The sequence below is a fragment of the Xylona heveae genome (genome assembly GCF_001619985.1).
Source record: "Xylona heveae TC161 unplaced genomic scaffold L228scaffold_11, whole genome shotgun sequence".
Taxonomy (NCBI): domain Eukaryota; kingdom Fungi; phylum Ascomycota; class Xylonomycetes; order Xylonales; family Xylonaceae; genus Xylona; species Xylona heveae.
Window position 1 is genome coordinate 820,656 of NW_017264203.1, and position 17,997 is coordinate 838,652.

At 49.8% G+C, this 17,997-nt stretch overlaps 4 protein-coding genes across 4 annotated transcripts; 3 read left to right on the forward strand and 1 right to left on the reverse strand.

Annotated features, from left to right (window-relative positions):
- The first annotated feature begins 404 nt into the window (after positions 1 to 404).
- Positions 405 to 3,700, forward strand: L228DRAFT_35288 (hypothetical protein). The gene is made up of 2 exons (XM_018336515.1): positions 405 to 1,956; positions 2,013 to 3,700. Exons 1-2 carry the CDS (start codon positions 714 to 716, stop codon positions 3,527 to 3,529), a joined length of 2,760 nt encoding a protein of 919 aa, XP_018185638.1. The 5' UTR covers positions 405 to 713; the 3' UTR covers positions 3,530 to 3,700.
- A 2,355-nt stretch (positions 3,701 to 6,055) lies between these two features.
- On the forward strand, positions 6,056 to 9,670 carry L228DRAFT_233523 (kinase-like protein; the record flags this gene model as incomplete). The annotated part of the gene is made up of 2 exons (XM_018330637.1): positions 6,056 to 7,848; positions 8,158 to 9,670. The coding sequence occupies 2 exons, from the start codon at positions 6,056 to 6,058 to the stop codon at positions 9,668 to 9,670; spliced, it is 3,306 nt and encodes a 1,101-aa protein (XP_018185639.1).
- A 1,617-nt stretch (positions 9,671 to 11,287) lies between these two features.
- Positions 11,288 to 13,563, reverse strand: L228DRAFT_233528 (tricorn protease domain 2-containing protein; the record flags this gene model as incomplete). Its single annotated transcript, XM_018330638.1, has 4 exons — positions 13,501 to 13,563; positions 13,312 to 13,400; positions 12,921 to 13,098; positions 11,288 to 12,870 (listed from the first exon to the last, which is right to left on the reverse strand). The coding sequence occupies exons 1-4, from the start codon at positions 13,514 to 13,516 to the stop codon at positions 11,288 to 11,290; spliced, it is 1,866 nt and encodes a 621-aa protein (XP_018185640.1). The 5' UTR covers positions 13,517 to 13,563.
- An 86-nt stretch (positions 13,564 to 13,649) lies between these two features.
- On the forward strand, positions 13,650 to 17,354 carry L228DRAFT_256962 (hypothetical protein). Its single transcript, XM_018333957.1, has 7 exons — positions 13,650 to 13,731; positions 13,853 to 13,960; positions 14,058 to 15,341; positions 15,406 to 15,808; positions 15,860 to 16,918; positions 16,972 to 17,133; positions 17,197 to 17,354. Exons 2-7 carry the CDS (start codon positions 13,895 to 13,897, stop codon positions 17,295 to 17,297), a joined length of 3,075 nt encoding a protein of 1,024 aa, XP_018185641.1. The 5' UTR covers positions 13,650 to 13,731; positions 13,853 to 13,894; the 3' UTR covers positions 17,298 to 17,354.
- The last annotated feature ends 643 nt before the right edge of the window (positions 17,355 to 17,997 follow it).

The following is a 17,997-nucleotide window of genomic DNA, read 5'->3' on the forward strand; positions in this document are numbered from 1 at the left end:
GTCATGTACTGACTTGCCGTATATCCTTGTTTCACGGCGTGCTTTCATATTCAGTGAACACGGCAATATATTCCTCTATGCCAAGCATGAGTAGTCATTTCTTATGGAAATGAAAAAGAACAAAGCAAAATAATAAATCAGAAATTTGATTATCGATTTGTTGTGCCATGTTCTAGGAACTATTTCGCTCTCCTACCATGAGTTCTTTGGTCGTTCAGAGGTTTAGGCGAGAAAGTTGGTTGGCTTGCTTACGGCATCTCGTCATCAGCATCGGCATCTTCAAACCAACAGTATTATCGCGATTGGCCCTGTTATTATTAACAATTCTCGTATCTTCGTTATCGCCGGTCTTTTTCTTCTTCCCTGAATTCTCATTCTGACATATAGCACCTCATCGCCTGGTGCAATTTCCGTTACCTCTCGCTTCTTCGTTCGTTACATCAATCCGTACCCATTCCAAGGTTGGAATTCAAAGTGGTCGCTCCTCTCAGCTCTTCTCGAAATCCACTACAAAAACCCGGCCCAATAGGGTCAGGGCGGAAATATTTTCTTCCTTTTGAGAGGATTACATGATATGTCATTCTTCAGAACACAGTCTTTTTTTATTTCAACCGATTTTGAGGATCGGTTCTTGACGTTTAGTCGGTAACGTGCTTCCGGCCGCTGGGGTAACATTGATTGCCTCCTAATCCCGAATATCATATCCATCGACCATGGATCCTACAAATGGTGCCGATACAGGGTCCGGAGCTGGTAGAGGGGGAAGGAACTCTTCAACGAATCTATTGCCACAGGCCGAGCAGAATAAGAATGGTGGTCTTATGGGTCCTCCGCCGCCCAAGGTGCACAAAGAGAGCATTAAAGCGCCATCCCAAAGCTCCGTCTCTGCTCCCCAACGTTCAAGCAACACGGGCATCGATTCGGCTGCCCCGACACCAAAGCAATCCCGAGAGTCTTCTCCATCTCGTCATGCCAATGCGCAAAGATTTCCGCCGGATATTCGTTCACGGAGAAACAGCCAAGAGCTTAGCCCCAATCGAACGCCTGAGGGCGCAAGTTCCATGAGTGCAGGAATGCCCTCTGCGGCAGCAGTACAGAGAGCTCTTTCGGTTTCAGGGATACCTACGCTGCAGCCTTCTGGGTATTCTGAGTCTTCGAGGAATGGTCGCGCGCAGAAGTCAGGCGGCTCTTCCGCTGAAGGTACTCCGCGGTGGCCTCTGTCTCCTCGAATCACCTCCCCTCCACCCGTATCCACACGAACGTCTCTTCAGCAGACGAGGAGGCCTGAGCCTACTCAGAATGGTCCAAGCATCGCTGTGCAACGGCCAACACCGCCCTCAAATCCCCAACAATTTCCCGGGAAGATGGATGTTCCAGAACCAGACTCCGATACGCTGCTGACGAATTCTTCGTCCACACCAACGCCTGGTACTAGAACACCACGAACCTTGAGTGGCGCAGGGACGAGTTTAGCTACCGTCGAAGAACGCAGCCCGCCAACTTCATCAGGTGACAAAGAGACAGGAAGTAGGAGCACAGAGTCTGGCTGGCCGGCGAAGATAGAGGAGCATCCGTTGGAAGATGCTTCCAATAAAAGCATGAGGGAAAGTGAAAGCGAAAGCGGCGAAAACAAGAGCGATGATAAACGAGGGAGAAAATCGCGGATATCCCCAAGTTCCACACGCCCGAACACCGTACCGCCCCGGAAGTCCTACTCGACCCTAAATCCAGTAAGGGGCAAGGGACTCGCGGAGGGAGCCGCGAAAAACATGACGGTCGAGACGGAAACCGTCAGCTCCATCCCACAAGTGGCGCTGGGTGGTGGTGCTGGAGACCGCGGCTTGGCTAGCCATGCAGGTTCAAGCTTGAGGCTCAAGCCTAGTAATGAGACCATTCGACCAAAGAAGGAAAAGAAGAAGACTGTTCGCAAAACTCCGTCGATAAACACAGGGACAGGTGCGAGCATGAAAATCCAGACAATGCGACGAAATCTGCTAACATTTTCGGCTTAGTCTCTTCGAAGGCAGACATTTTCGAGGCTAAGGTTGCCAGTGCCGTGGACGAGGCCGATTCTTCTGATTCAGAAGAGACTTTTGTGTACGAATCTAATCCTCCTGACCAGCAACCAAGGCCGCGATACCACTCACGCACACCGAGCGCGACTTCAGTACAGAGCCAACTAGATTTACGTTCTGGCAAGCGTTCGTTTCAAAGCCTTGGTGATGGGGGGCACAGCGTTGTTGGCAAGAAGAGCATGAAATTTGCGAATAACACTTTTAGCGGGATCAACGAGAACGAAGACGTACCCACCAGTGCAGAGCCAGCTGGCCGAGGAGCAGCTACAGTACGTGCACGAGGAAATGATGGGGTTTCGCTCCATCGCCATCACCATCACATCGGACGGTTTGGTCGCGGCGGTGGCGGCCACACGTCTCTGTTCGACAACGAGTCCCCCTTCCCGCCCGTTCAAAAGCCCCTTCGGACCACTGCAAGCGGCGCTTTTCGTCAATCGCCACGGCCATCAAGCCCTCGTACCACACATAGAGGACAGGGCTTTGGTAGTAGAAAAGGGCTGAACTCTCCGGTATTTGACATAGATGGAGAAGGCGCGGATGATGAACGGCTACCATTGATGGGGACTACTCGTGTCAAGCGCTCGCGTCACCCACGCGCACGGCCAGCCAACTCTAGTCTGAGGCAAATGGAACAATATCAGCGATCGCAGCGTGGTTGGATGACACGGTTTGCAGGTTGCATCGTTCTGAGCGTAATGGTAATCTTGGTGATATCTGGCGCAGTTGGATTCCTGTTTGCTACTACAAAGCCATTGTTAAATGTGGAGGTTCGGGAGATTCAGAATGTCCTTGCCAGCGAGGAAGAGCTCATGCTGGACCTCCTTGTGCAAGCAAGCAACCCCAACGTCATTGCTGTTACAGTGGCCGATATGGACGTCAATGTCTTCGCCAAAAGTAGACATGTCAATCCCAGTCACGATTGGGACCGAGATCCTTGGCAAGGGACATTACGTGATTCTCGACGCCGGAGAAGACGCACTCCTCCTAGATTGCCTGGGGCACCACTCTCTTCGCATCACCGCCACTCAGATAATAGCCCCGATTTCCTTCAGCGAGAGGCTCACGACAACGACAACGAATGGTTGTCCATTATGGACTCGGTAGACGATGGCACCGACCCGATTCCAGACGAAGGAGACCCGCAGACGATGCTTCTTGGCCGTATTTTTGAGTTTGACTCGGCCCTTGTTTTCGATGCATCGCCATTCAAAAGGCATCTCTCCAGTTCCGTTGGCGAAGTTCGGCTTGCACATCCGGGCAACAAAACTGAGGCTGGCGGCACCGAAAGGTGGGAAAGGGTTATTGAGTATCCCTTTGAGCTCATCGTCCGAGGCGTATTGAAATACCAATTGCCTCTGGGCTCACATATGCGAACTACTCCGATTCGATCCAGCGTCATCGTTCAGCCGGAAAAGAGTGGCGTCGGCAGCTCGTGGCCTGATCATCTAAGCTGAAGGCTTAACGTCTGGAACCTGATGGCTTGTTGAAACGAATTCAGATCCCGCCTAGGTTATGTGCCGTGCCTTCTTGGGAAGGCGATCCGTTCAAACTAGGATCAAGGGACTAGGAAACATCAAAGGAAGAGAACAATCTGTGGTTTATTTGGTCATATTATCGATCTCATATTGATCATATTTTCCTACATTTATCTTTGTTAGCTGGGTCATCGAACGCGCCCGAATTTTACGGGACTAGTATCAGGGATCTCGTTGATTGCTATTTCAGCACGGAGTCTTGTCATATTATTTGCACTTGAGCATTTATAGCGAGCATGGCGCAGAACGCGGGACACATACATGCAGAATCATTTGAACATATACAGGAATTCGACACACGTATATACAATGCATAAAATTTTTTTATATTGTACCATTTTATTTTGTTTTCTTATTTTTTATTCTTACGAATTACAGCCGGGTGGCGACAGGATCGTAAATTGTTTTTTCTGCGATGAATAAAAAGGAAAAGGAGACTAAAATAAAAACAGAATTAAAAATAAAGGGAAGTATGGATTCTGGTCTGGATTCTATAATAATCTAATATTGCCGATATATATAGCTGATTTAATATGAGCGCCAAAGTAGCATAAGGCACTTCAAAGCTTTGCTACAAAAGTAAATTCTTCGGAATTCTATCGGGTTTACACAATTAATTCTGGCTAGTTCCCGTGGGTTCGGTATATCATCATCGCGGCGCAAGATCAAAAGCACCTGCCATTTTAGCGGAGTACGAGTTCTTACAAGATAATTTGGAGACAAGGTGATGTTCACATGTCAATAGACAGTAGCGTTATGTCATACACTTTCATCATTTAGTTACAGGCCAAGGTACTAGCACTGCAGTCGAATGACGTGGAGTCAATCAGCGGTTGAGCTGATCCGCGATGGGAACGTATCGATATGACTGATTACGGTGATTAGGCATCGATAAGACTGATGAAAAGGTACGACAGAAGTTTCGTCATCATTTGAAATAGCTGCCTAACCCAGACAATTGATTACTAGTAGAAGCTTGGCTTTATTGGTAATAATCAGAAATGAAGCCTGATACAAGCAACGATTCTAGACAGGCCGACCATGCGAAGAATACAGCAATAGTGAGCGTGATGAAGTCAGTTGTCACGAACGAGATTGTGTCGGACCCCTGCTGACAGCACAGTGACCGCACTCGATAGACTAAAAATCACTTAGGCACGCAGATCACGGGGTCGGTGGACAACAATAATGGACAGGGGAATCGCGAGGCCAAAAAGGACGCGTTCTTTCATTTGTTTTTTTGCTTTTGTAGGTTAGAGTGGGATGGCGGTTGGTCAGTGCCGCATTAGCCGATTGAACGGAGGATTCGAGTGGCGAATGGAAAGGCTTTGTCACTCGCTAAGATGTCAAAGTTGCCTATTCTAGTTAATTGTAAACCGTCAATCGCGCCTTCCGTGTTAGAAAACCCAAACAATAGGACAACAACAAAAACGCGTGTCTAGAGTTCCTGCCCACACGGGAACATCCCCCCTCTCCCGTCTCGCTCTTTCCCTCCTCGTCCTCGGGGTCCCCTCGTCCCACGTCGCCAGATCATAGTGAGGAGACTGATATAGCGCGTGGGACAAAAGTAACTAACCCGGTACCTGACCGCCTGCCCGCCTGCCCGCCTGCCCTCCCTCCCTCCTCGACCGATTCCCTACCCTCTCAAGCCTGCAGGCGCGCACCCACCACACCTTAACGTCCTCTTTCCCTTTTTTTTCATCTCATTTTTCTCCTTGCGTCCCGTTTTCATCTATCGTGTGATTTTTTACCATTGTATTTTGATGGTTGATTTCCATCGACCTATTGCCACCTGGAAAGTGACGTGTTGTTCACTGGTCTGAATCACTATCGCATACTAGTTGCCACTGGCGCGCGCGTCACGCTTCGCCTGCATCCACGACACCTGGTCTGGCTCTGACTGTCTCTGCCTTACCCTGACTTTTCACGCCAGCAAAGCCTCTGTTTCGTCTGGTCGACGCCCTATTAAAACCAAGAGAATTCGTTTTGGGCGCGATCCGAAACCTCGTTGATGACGAGAAGAGAAATAAATGGGCATCGAAGCGCGCGGAACTGTCGCGAATGAAACATGACCGCTTCTCCTTGAGGATTGAATACATTTGAAACTTCAGCTGCAGACAGGCATTCTTTCAGCATTCCATAGACTTTAAGCGACGCCACACCTACGCGTCGCGACAACTCTTGTTTACTACTGCCTACGGCCAACGTCAACCTCATTGTCTTCACGTCCCTTCTTCACCCTACCGTGTGTCAAAACATTCATTTACAACTTCTCTTACACCAAGTCTCTACTCTGTACTATCACCAAATTCGATCGAATTTAACGACCAACTCGCAACAAAGGTATGGTCAACAGTTACCATTCGAATTCGTGGCAGGCTTCAGCCAGATCAAAACCCAGCTCGGCTCTGACGTCCGTCTCATAGGTAACTGCCAGCATTCCTCATGGTTGTTTCGTACTCTCCGCACCGCGATGCGGGCGGTACTCTTCACTTTCCGTCACCTACGCACATTCACCACGTCGATACTTCGTCTGCGCTTCGAAAGCTCCGCCGATCGCTTTCCCGATCTCCTTCCAAAGGTCCTACCTTCCGACTCGTCTCGGCCAAATCGCCAAGCCCGTCTCCAAAATCTCACCTTTCCTCATCGCCTCTCTCACCAACACCGCGATCTGCTGTTGTCAATCTCAGCGCGCCTTCCTTCAACTGCTCGTCCCCTCTTGCTGTTCCCTTCCCGCCTAGTGCGAGGATACATCGACCGGGAGCTCGACGGGCAACCCCAATGCGGCCGTCTTCGATGAGGACGTCTCCTCGAAGCCCAATGAAGCGCGCTCTGAGCGACTCGACTGATCACGGCAATGCAGCGCCGACTCCATCAGCAAGCTTCGCCCTGGGTGGGGAGAATCGACAGATGCGAAGTATTAGCTCTCCAGACAACCTCGAAGGCAAAGAATATTCGCTCGACGAGGAAGATCAAGATGATGTCATCGTGGAAGATGACAGTGCTCCCGAGGACGAATCCATGAAGCTTGAGAAGACCAGCATCAACCACTTAAATCTGTTTTCAACCATTGCAAGCCCTTTGAAAAGAGGCGATGGAATCATGGACATGGACCGACCGAATCTGGGTAGCCCAGTTGCAAAGCGACGCAGCGTGCACGGCGCTAGTTTTATTTCCGACTTCAACGTCTTTGAACCCTCATCACCATCGACCGAGCTACGTGATGAGGCGGCCCCTGGTATAGAGATGGGCCAGCCGACCAGCCCTGCACCAGGAGCAGCATCGCCCTTCTTCTCTTCTTTGCCCAAGAGATCAACGTCTTTGCGCAAATCCACACTCCAGCAGCGTCACTTTGAGAAGCCCCTTTTTGCTCGGTCACGTCCCAACCCGGATTTGGCGCTTGACTTCCCTTCGGTGCCGCATTCTGGACCCAGAAATCGTCTCCCCGTCATGGCGGATTCGTCTTTTCCACCAATGTCTCGCGACAGTCCATTCTATCCGCACGGAAATCTCCCAAGCGCCTCAGTACACGCAATGCCACAGACAAACTCAAGCCGATTCATCGACCAGCCAAGTCATCAGCCACATCCTCTCTCAAAGGAGATGACAGCCTCTTCAGCAAGTCCAAGCCTCGAAGAGGACTCACCGACTCACGTTCCAGTCTCCAACCATGATCGAGCGAAGAAGCTCGATTTCTCAAGATCACTGCCGGTTGGAATTCCGCGCCCTTTCCCTAGGGAGCCAGCGCAAAATGAATATTCACAAGCTCCTTCAGATACTTCTTTTGCAACCCCACAAAATTACAAACTCGTGAAACCTCTGCCAGCGGCGTTCATGTCCACAGGTTTAATCTCAAAGAGAAATCGGAATCTGGATGACCAGCAAGCAGGCGGAAACGCAGGAAAGGCACAAATGCCAGACACACCATGCAAAAGACCGATTAACTTCTTCGCCGCTGCTCCCGTTCCGATGCCAGGAAGTGCCTTGGGAAAGTCTCGCCAATCCCGTCCTGAATTTGGTACCCCATCTACTCCATTCAATTTGCATGCGTCAAGGCAGTCGGGCAGCCGATACGGTGCTGGGGTGAGCATCTTTGGCAGTAACCTTTCCAAAGGACCCCTCGCAAGACGAGACAGTTTTGCCAGCATAGACGGTGAAGAATTCTCGCAGTCACCCGCAGGCAAGGATGGCCAGTCCAACGGCGATTACGATCTTCCTCCTACGCCGACGAAGCAAGTGTCTGGCCCGGCTAGCGCTCAACAGCAAAGCGTTTTCAGGCCATCAAGTTTTACCTTTGGAGAACCTACTCGTCCGGACAGTGCCGGCTCAACACCCGGCAGTCTGGGACAATACTCCCTGAACTGTAAGTCATCTTCAATTTCAAACTTACATGGCAGTGCTATGGAGCACATTCAGTGTGGTCGTCAAAATTCGGCACTGTCAACTCCCAAATCCGGCACACTGCAATATTCAACTTCCTCTTTTGCACGCTCTCGTTCATTGCGAAACTCGCAGTTTCGAGGCACTCCATCGCCTCTTTCTCTGAGATCTTTCGGTGGATCGATTATTCTCAGTCCGAAGCAGTCCAGATTTACTAAGACAATTTCTCTTTCTCCAGCGAGTCCACTCAGCGGTCGACACATGCAGGCGCGTCCTTCGCCCTGTACGCCTCACGAGAACGTTTTGCCCCCCGACCCGAGCAGCCTGTCCATCTCCGCGCGAAACGACGCGCAGAAGAGAATTCTACACGCTGGAAGCAGTAGTGTTGATTCAATCTTCACCCCAGCGACGCCGACGGCTCCGAAAGAACAGTTTCCGAATTTCCGAAACCGACGATCTAGCATTACACCGATTAATGGATTTGCCGGCAATGATGTCGACCCTAGCTTGACATCCAGATTTACGGATGTTGAACTCATCGGCACCGGAGAGTTTTCCCAAGTTTACCGCGTGACGCAACCTCCGCCTGCGACCGGATCGCCTTCTTACTTTTCATTGCCAACGACGACTAGTTCAGCTGCTCAAACTCCATTGCCATCTCAAGTGTGGGCCGTGAAGAAAGCCCGGCAGCCATACGCTGGCCCCAAGGACCGCCAGCGGAAGCTTAAAGAAGTCAATGTGCTGAGAGCCTTGGGTAAAGGTGATCATATCGTGCAGCTGATTGATAGCTGGGAGGAGAAGAATCATCTTTATATCCAAACAGAATTCTGTGAGGAGGGCAGCCTTGATCTTTTTCTCTCTCAAGTGGGCAGAAAAGCGAGGCTGGACGATTTCAGGATTTGGAAGATTCTCCTCGAGCTCAGTTTAGGATTAAAGCACGTTCACGACTCCGGATTCATCCACCTCGACTTGAAGCCGGCGAATGTTCTCATCACATTTGAGGGTGTGCTCAAGATTGGAGATTTTGGCATGGCCACTGCTTGGCCGGCCGCTCCTGGCATTGAAGGAGAGGGCGATAGAGAATATATCGGTCCCGAGATTCTCATGGGTCAATACGACAAGCCAGCCGATGTATTCGCTCTTGGGCTGATCATGTTGGAGATTGCTGGCAACGTTGAGCTTCCTGACAATGGCATCTCCTGGCAAAAATTGAGATCTGGGGATATGAGTGACGTTCCTAGCTTGACTTGGAGCTCAGGTAGCCAAATTTTTCGTGATTCATCTGGAAATCCCTTGTCGAGCGAGGAGTCGTTTGAGGACTTTTACGTTTCCGACTCTGGAGAAGACGATGACCCACCGGCGTTTCTTCGTCACGGGAAGTTGTCTTCATCTTCATCATCATCCAAGAAGACTAAATCTTCCTTGGGCCCTCCTCGGAGCGAGTTGCTTCAACCTCCTATGTTCATGGTTGATCCGAACAACGAAGGTGCACTTGACCGCGTGGTGCGGTGGATGATTTCGCCGCAACCCGGCGACCGCCCTGTGGTTGATCAGATTCTCTCTACAGTCGGCGTACAGTGGACCGAAGCACGACGAAGAGCAGGAGCCACTGTCTTTGAAGGAAACTGGGGACCCGCGGATGATGTTCTTACCGACGACGCCGAAATGATTGATGTTTAAGAGATTTCATTTGTCCAGGCCGGATGGCTCAAAAGATACCATTTCGCCTTGGAAATCTTGTCTTTCCCACAGAACACAGGATAATACCATTACTTTCGACGCTTTTATTCCGACGTGTGTTTCTCTTTCAACCTCTGATATTGACAAATTGGCGTTCGGTCCGCCCCTCCGTCTTTCTTTTGGCTACGCGGCAGTATTTCCCTGTTGTAATCGCCTTTGCCTTTCGCTTTGAGAAGTTCCTCTCTTCTCTCTTCTCCTTTTTTTCTTTGTTTCTTTACATATCCTCTCATTTTTGTCTCGCTTGGCACGGTGTTGTTGGCTTGGGGTTGATGACACGGCATGGCATGGCATCGCTTGCAGCATTATTATCGTCATCATTGGCATTACATTATCACATCGTCACATTATTACACCATCATATGAGGAGCAGGGCGTTTGGTTGCGTTCTCTTCATCAGCCTACCTTTTGCGCAACTTGCAATGCTCTAAATTTTGCCTTTTTTGCTCCCGGATTTTTCTTTTTTCCACTGCTTTCGTTGCACACAATCTCCGGTTAATAACTGCAATGCAGAACCGTCGCTTTTCTCCACTTGCTCTGCTTTTTTTCCCCTGCTTTTCCTGGATCATGATCTTAGGACCTTGGGGGCGTCTCTGGTTCGAGGAAGAGAAACATTTTTATTTTCTTTCAAAAGACTCTAGTCGGCATGATTACCTGATTATCTTTGTATTTTAATTTCTCATTTTTTCTCTCTCGTTATGGCGGTCTCTTTTTTCCCGTCTCGTTGTGGGCCAGTTTCCGTCCCTTTTTTATGTCGGACCTGGGAGCATCATATCCATATCTTAATTACTTGCCCTGATATCTCCCTCTCTCTCTTTTTTTTTCTTTTTCTTTTTTTTCCTAGCATCTTTCTTTTCCGCTGGGGGGGAGCTCTTAACGACATTGTTTATTAGACTATTATCAATCATTTCCCTTTTTCTTTTCTTTTCTTTTCTTCTCTTTTTTTTCTTCTTTTTTTCTTGTTAACAGAAACCTCGAGTTTCTAATTCTGGCGAAAAGGATATCATAGTCTAAAAGGTATCTTGTCATCTTCGCATAATAATAGATTTTAGTTGAATCTATTTGGGGTTTCTTTTTAACCCTATTTTACAGATTTGCTCAGATTATCCACGTTAACTTACCTTAGTCTTTGATCGCATCTACTCTGATCGTCGTGTGTCTCTTGTTAACCCGTGCTTTTTATGATTTGTGTTTTGACTCTTATTGCTCTACTCTTATTGCTTTACTCTTATTGCACATTGCCATTCGTCGTAAAGGTATACTGACTTGCGGAAAGACGATCGACCGTGCAGACGTGCAGACGTGCAGACGTGCAGCACTGCTCAGGACGTATGGATGTGTGAACTCGTGATTTAATTGATTGATTGATTGATTGATTGATGTAGATTCTAGTAGAGATATATGATAGATGACTCAAGTCGAGGTATCGAAAGACGTCTACAGACTTGGATGACGCGGAAGTGATACTACCTATAGATACTGACACTGATACTGACACTGACACCACCACTAAGACAAAAACTGACACCGACACCGACACTGATACAAATACTATAATAGTTACCTAACACCCTCGACCTTCCAGACCTTGACGGCGGCATCGGCGCCCGCGCTAATAACTTTATCCTTTGCGACCCAGGCCACGCCACTGACGCCGTCCTTGTGCGCGTTCGCGGCCTTGACTCTGCCTTCGGGGCTCGCGACACTCCACACAAAGACGTTAGTATCGAGACTGCCGCTGACGGCGCAGGTGCTGTCCGGGTTCCACGCAATGGACGTGATGCGCGCGGTATGCGTGGACCATCGGTTGGTAGCGACGGACCAGTCGGCGGTCTTGTAGACGACGATTTTGCCAGATGCGTTTCCGGCAGCAAGGAGGGATCCGTCGGGCGAGAAGGTGAGGGCGCTGATCCAGGAGGAGGAAGAGGAGGAAGAGGGGTTTGTGAGTGTGGTTTTGGGCTCGAGGGTCTTGGAGAGGGCAAAGATGTGGACGACCCCGTCGTCGCCTCCGACTGCGACGGTGTCGTTGCTGGCTGATATGCTTCTGGGCTCGAATTTCGTGAGGGCTTCGCCGAGCTTGGCGCCGCTCTTGTCGTAGATTTCGACACCGGTGGATGTGGCTACGAGCACCTTGGATGACGCGCCGTTGGCGGTGGTTGTCGCAACGCCCTTGGGTTGTCCGACGAGTTTGATCGCCTCGTTGGTGAAGCTTCCAGAAGATGCATCGAGACTGCGTAACGTGTCGTCCCACCCGACACTGTATATGTCTTTGCCTGCGGTCGCGGCCAGGCCGGAGACTTGGTTCGTATGCGTCTCGCCATTGGCCTTGGTTCCGAGACCCGTGGAAAGGTCCCAGCTGCAGATACGCCCTTCGTAGCTCCCTGTCCACAAGGTCTGTCCTGCGTCGAGATTGTACCCTGCGGCTGTAATGGCCTTTTGGTGGCCCTGGACGACCTTGACGGGTTGTGGGTTGCCCTCGGTCAAGTAGTTCAAGTCGCCGTCGAGGTTCAAGCTGATGATCAGGCCGTCAGTTCTGCCAGATGGCCAGACGACGCCGACTTGGTGGTCAGGCACGCTCACGGTGCCTTCTGGGCCAAATCTCCAGCTTTGTGTCACCTTTCCGGCCTCGGCGTCCCAGATTTTGACCGTCTGGTCGGCACTCGCGGTGACGAAGCGTTTGGAGTCGGGGGCCCAGGACACGCCAAAGATGCTTCCCTTGTGCTCGCCTTCGCCGATCTGCGCTTTGACTTCTCCCGTCTTTCCGTCGTATAGCCAAATCTTCCTGTCGGCGCCAACGGTAACCAGGCTCGATCCGTCCGGACTGAAAGCCACGCCGTACAAAAAGTTGGAGTGTTTTCCCTTTTGTGTGCTGTTGAATTTGAATGGCGCACCGTGGTAAAATACCATGTTCTTGTCGTCACTGCCCGTTGCTGCCCGGAATGGTCGCTGGCTGCGCATAGCAACGCAGTTGATTTGCGCGCTGTGGCCGGAGATTTCTCCAACTGTGTTTCCGCTGTCTGCTGAGATGAAGTGCCCGAACCGACCCTTGCCGTGACCTACAGCAACTATACGCTGAGAATCGCCATCCCAGGCAATGTCGTTGATACGTCCGCCAGTTATTTGGTACTCGCCTGAAGAACACACTTGTCAGATCCAAATCGCATTCAGAGTCTGGGAGTGCTGCTTGGCTAACCTTTGGTTGCGCCCTCTCCTACACAATCCCACACTCTTACTGTACCGTTCACGTCTCCGCTTGCAACGTAGAAGCCCGAGGGCGAGAACCTTGCGACGGTCGTCTGCGCGGTGTGGCCAGTGTACTGTCTACTCACTGCCGGATTGTCAATGGAGCGAATGAAGACGGATTTATTAGACTAATTGACAAAACGCATCATAGTCAGTATCACGACAATTGCAGAGTCACCAAGAAAGCTGGTCCAGAGGGACAGAAGAAGCTGATGCGTTAGGAGGAGGAGCAAGAGCTCCTCTCCAACCCCGCCTAGGCTCGTCACACACCACACGCCTAAAGCCAGAGCCTCTTGCCCGTTGTCTGCCAACTCTCAATATCAGGGATTGGTTTAGCTTACAGCATAAGCAATCCGCTCGCCTTTAGGATCAGTAGATAGTGGCGTGGGAAAGCCGCGACTCGTCGAGGGCGAGGAAGCCCATATAGTTTCTATTAAGGAGTAACGGCATTAGTCTACTGCATTTTGCGCCGGCGTCGAAGCCAGAGGAATTCAGATCCAAACAGCAATACCAATCCCTTGACCACATACCTGAGGTGATAGACATGTTGTGTTTGCTGAAATGAGAGAGGATGATGGCTCATTCAGGCTGCGTACACAATGAGCGGGGTGACGTACTCGGTAGCATTTAAATGGAACCAAAACACGCCAACCAACTAGCGAGCTTTACGGGCTGGACTCTGAACTCTGTTTACAACTAATTTAGAGGATCATGACTATCAACGGCGCAAGATAACCTCAGATTTGCTGCGTGATCTATTTGTTAGTCTGCTTCTCTCACCTTGACTGTTGACTTCTTCAGTTTTTTCTTGTCAAACACTTACAATAACCTCTGGGTACCAACGGTACACAAGTTCTGAGCTCAACTAACGGCCGCGAATAGATAAGGCGGGCGATTTGTAGGTTATGGGATGACGACCGCACAATGTCCGACGACTCGTCGGATCACATTCCCCCGGCGACGAACGTCGGGCGGCTGCTTAAAAGAAATGTAAGCTTTGACACCGGCGACTCGGATATATCATGTCCTGCCTTGATCCGCCTTGTACGCCGCCAAAGCTGACCGTCGCTACTTTTCCCTGAGCTAGGCTACCTTGATCCTCCCACAAACTGGAGAACGCGTTCGAAGGTCCTTTACTCTCCGCATCCCGAGACATGTTGCGAATGAAGACGGTGCCACTACCCCCCTCCTGCGGCGTCGGAGGTCCACCGGGGAGAGATGTGGCGCTGCAAGAGCTGCATGGAAGTCTGTCAAAGCAGGCATAAGACTCTTTACCGGGGTTGTTATGTCGAAGACGAGCCAGAGCGTTTTGAAATGTAGCTTTGCATATCTTTTGGGAAGCATGGCGACATTCGTCCCACAAATTGCTGCCTTCCTGGGTAAGCAAGATGGAAAGCATATGGTCGCTACTGTGACAGTCTACTTTCATCCTGCGCGCTCCCAGGGAAGCATGCACGAAGCCACACTGTTGGCGCTGCTTGCCTTTCTGTACGCCGCCTTTATTTCGGTCACCAGCATGGGCGTCTCTATATTTTTCGATGATCGTGGCCTCCAAGCTTTGGGCCATGCTATCGTCTTAATAGTCTTCTGCGGAGGTGGGCTTGGGCTTGTTGGATGGGTCAAACTGAAGCTTGGGAATCCCCTCGTGAACGTTGCTTGCTCATTGACGTCTCTGGCGATTATAACTATCCTTACGAAAGAAGGTGCTGTGCAAACATCTACCTTCTCCGACGATAAGATCACACAAGTCTTAAAAATGGTAGTGATGGGCATGTTCGCTACCACTGCAGTATGCCTCATTTTCAATCCTATTTCTGCGAGAAAAGGGCTTCGAGAAAACATGATCAAAGCGACTGATTCCCTCGGCGATATGCTTTCGATGATTGCACGCAGCTTCCTTGTGGGTTTGGAACAAGAGCTCCGACAACCCGCTTTCATTGCGGCCTCTAGCCAATACAACTCGGTTTTTACCTCCATGAAAAAGAATCTTAGAGAAGCAAAATTTGAACATTATGCCTTGGGCACCGAAGCCCAGTATCACATCGAAGCCAGGCTTGTCAATTGTATGCAACGTCTCGCACAAAACATTGGTGGTCTTCGAAGCGCAGCTACCATGCAATTTACGTTGCTCGCTCAATCATGGTCAGGCGGAACGACGAACCCTACCTATGCCTCGTCGATGCTTTCTGGATTCCATGACCAGCGAGAGGAAAGTGCTGGAACCTTGAGCGTGATTGAAGAAGCACCCGAAGACGGTGATCTTTTCAATATGACTCAACCTAGCTCTATGGGACAATCAGTCGCTAGTTTACCACCAATAACACCGGCGGATATTTTCTCTAGGTTTATTTTACATCTTGGCCCATCAATGGTAGGCATCATCTGTCAAGATGGCTTTTCCGTTTCTCCCAACTCCTCTCGACTAATATTCGCAGAAATCTTTGACATATACGCTAAAGCAAATCCTTGATGAACTCCCCTACGGACCTGGACCAACTTATGCGATTGCCATCAATCCCAATTTTCGATCAAGTTTATCCGAGGCTATGGAATTATATGCGACAGCCAGAAATGAAGCGCTTGCATTGCTATATGGCCACAATGACCTTAGCAAACATCGGCCTGCCGAGATCGAGGCGGACTTTGAAGAAGTTGCTGCTAGCTGTGGACATTTCAGCTCCTGCCTGCAAGATTTTGCTGAAGATATGAAAGTCTTCTTGGAGATCTTGGAAGAACTCAAACTCAATCTTGATCGTCGGCCCAGGCGTCGGTCGTGGAGATGGCTTTTGTTTTGGCGGAGCCGCTCATGGAGGCACCTTGGTAACGAAGAAGATCCGGGTAAGAATCTTGATAATGAGATGTTCGAGTAATCTACTGATTCTCCTTAAGAACGCGACATCTCGATACATTCAAGCATTGACAGAGACGTGTTGCATTCAAATGCTGAAGGGTTACGACAACGTGTAAGTCTTGACAATAACAACCAACTGGGGAGATATAAATACCGATACACGTTATGGAAATTGCTTCGCGGTTTCCGCAGGGAGGATGTCAAATTTGCCATCAAGGTCGGAGTCGGCGCCGCTTTGTATGCTCTTCCTTCATTTCTCCCCTCAACCAGGCCATTTTATTCTCACTGGCGTGGAGAATGGGGACTGTTATCTTACATGCTTGTATGCTCTATGACCATAGGCGCGTCCAACACCACAGGTTTTCAACGGTTTTTGGGCACGTGCTTAGGTGCGATTGGAGCCATTTCCGCTTGGTACATTTCTCAAGGGAACCCCATTGCGCTCGCAGCGCTAGGCTGGCTCATGTCGCTTGCCTGTTTCTACATCATTATCGGCAAAGGGAAAGGGCCCATGGGCAGATTTATCCTTTTAACCTATAATCTTTCAGCCTTGTATGCCTACTCGCTTTCAGTCAAGGACGACGAAGATGATGAGGACGAGGGAGGCACTCACCCTTGGATAGCCGAAATCGCGCTCCATCGTGTTGTCGCTGTCATGTCAGGTTGTCTCTGGGGCATGATTGTCACTCGACTCATTTGGCCGATTAGTGCTCGAAAGAAACTCAAAGACGGACTAAGTGTGTTGTGGCTTCGTATGGGGCTACTCTGGAAGCGCGACCCATTTTCAATGCTGCTTGAAAGAGGTTCCCTTACCCCTTATATGAATGCATGGGAAGAATTGCAAATGCAACAATCCATTTCGCGCCTAGATGGGCTTCGGCAGGCAGCCTGTCACGAGTATGGGCTCAAGAGACCTTTTCCAAACACCATATACGATTCAATTATTAAGAGCACAGGTCGCATGCTCGATGCTTTCCATGCCATTAACGTCGTCATCATGAAAGATCTTAAAGCGTCTGAAGGTGAAGTTGCCATTTTACGGCACACGTCACGGGAGCGAGCACAACTTTGCGCTCGAATCACTCATCTGTTTCAAGGTATGTTTGTCGGTTCTGAACATCCTTCACTTGTATTAATAGTATTCTTCTAGTTTTGGCCTCATCCGTGAAACTCGAGTACCCCATCAATGACGCGCTGCCGAATACTGAAAACGCCAGAGACCGGCTTCTTACGAAGATCTTTGACTATCGGCGCACGTCTGCTGAAGCGCCAGGCGTCAGTGACGAAGATTTCGCGCTTCTTTACGCTTACGGTACGTAAAAACTCTTTGCAGTCATTGATTGGGAACGAATAGGGTGATTGACAGGAGACACAGCCCTCGTTACTGGACAGATCTCTCATGAAATAGCCTCAGTGAGCAAGGACATTGAGAAATTGTTCGGTGTCCTCAATGAAGACGCATTGAAACTGGCATAAGTTCTGGCTGGAGGTTCATCTAATAGACAAGGTAGATTAAATGTACATACGAACAAGATCATTTTAAGATTCTGTTCTCCATGTAGAGTGGTTCACGTCGTAACGTAGTGGATGAATTAATGGTTCGTAGACTTGGGATCAGCCACATGTGGCGGTGCAAGTCGCATTTCGATGACGGGAGATGCCGCAATCGCGATAGGATGCAATGGGAAACTTACCAGCCTCTCTTCCCATCAGAATGGGCTTGATGATATTGCTTCGCCATTAATATTTTGTCCCGATTATCATCATACTTACAAGCAGAGCTCCGTATCCAGTCAAGCAGTGGCTGGATCGGACCTCCTGCCCGAAAGGCGCTCGGAAGAGGCCCGAGACTACGACATTGGACAAGCTGCATTAGCAGTATCGGCTGCCATTGCTCCTCCGCCCGCGACACGGCGCGCAACGTCACGATTGGCCCATAATAGAAAATCAACACGGGCTCAATAATCATTCAGTGGGTGAATCAGCTACATTTTCTTTTCTTAAAGAGAGAAGGTGACTAACTGGGAGAAGCAAAATAAATTAATTGACGAATACCTTCATTTGTGTGTCTGGCGCGCTTTCCTTTCCCTCGTCGCACACTGGCGTACCAACGGAATCCTACCTCTGTTCCTTTCAGCTCCCTTTCCTAAGGGTCTCATCATCATAAGATCCCGTT

Excerpts from the sequence above, each read along its gene's own strand:
- L228DRAFT_256962 (XM_018333957.1), top strand. The coding sequence starts at position 13,895 with ATGTCCGACGACTCGTCGGATCACATTCCCCCGGCGACGAACGTCGGG. Across the intron at positions 13,961-14,057 it reads GGCGGCTGCTTAAAAGAAAT|GCTACCTTGATCCTCCCACA; the intron begins GTAAGCTTTGAC and ends TCCCTGAGCTAG. Across the intron at positions 17,134-17,196 it reads CGCGCTTCTTTACGCTTACG|CCCTCGTTACTGGACAGATC; the intron begins GTACGTAAAAAC and ends CAGGAGACACAG.
- L228DRAFT_35288 (XM_018336515.1), top strand. The coding sequence starts at position 714 with ATGGATCCTACAAATGGTGCCGATACAGGGTCCGGAGCTGGTAGAGGG. Across the intron at positions 1,957-2,012 it reads GTCGATAAACACAGGGACAG|TCTCTTCGAAGGCAGACATT; the intron begins GTGCGAGCATGA and ends TTTTCGGCTTAG.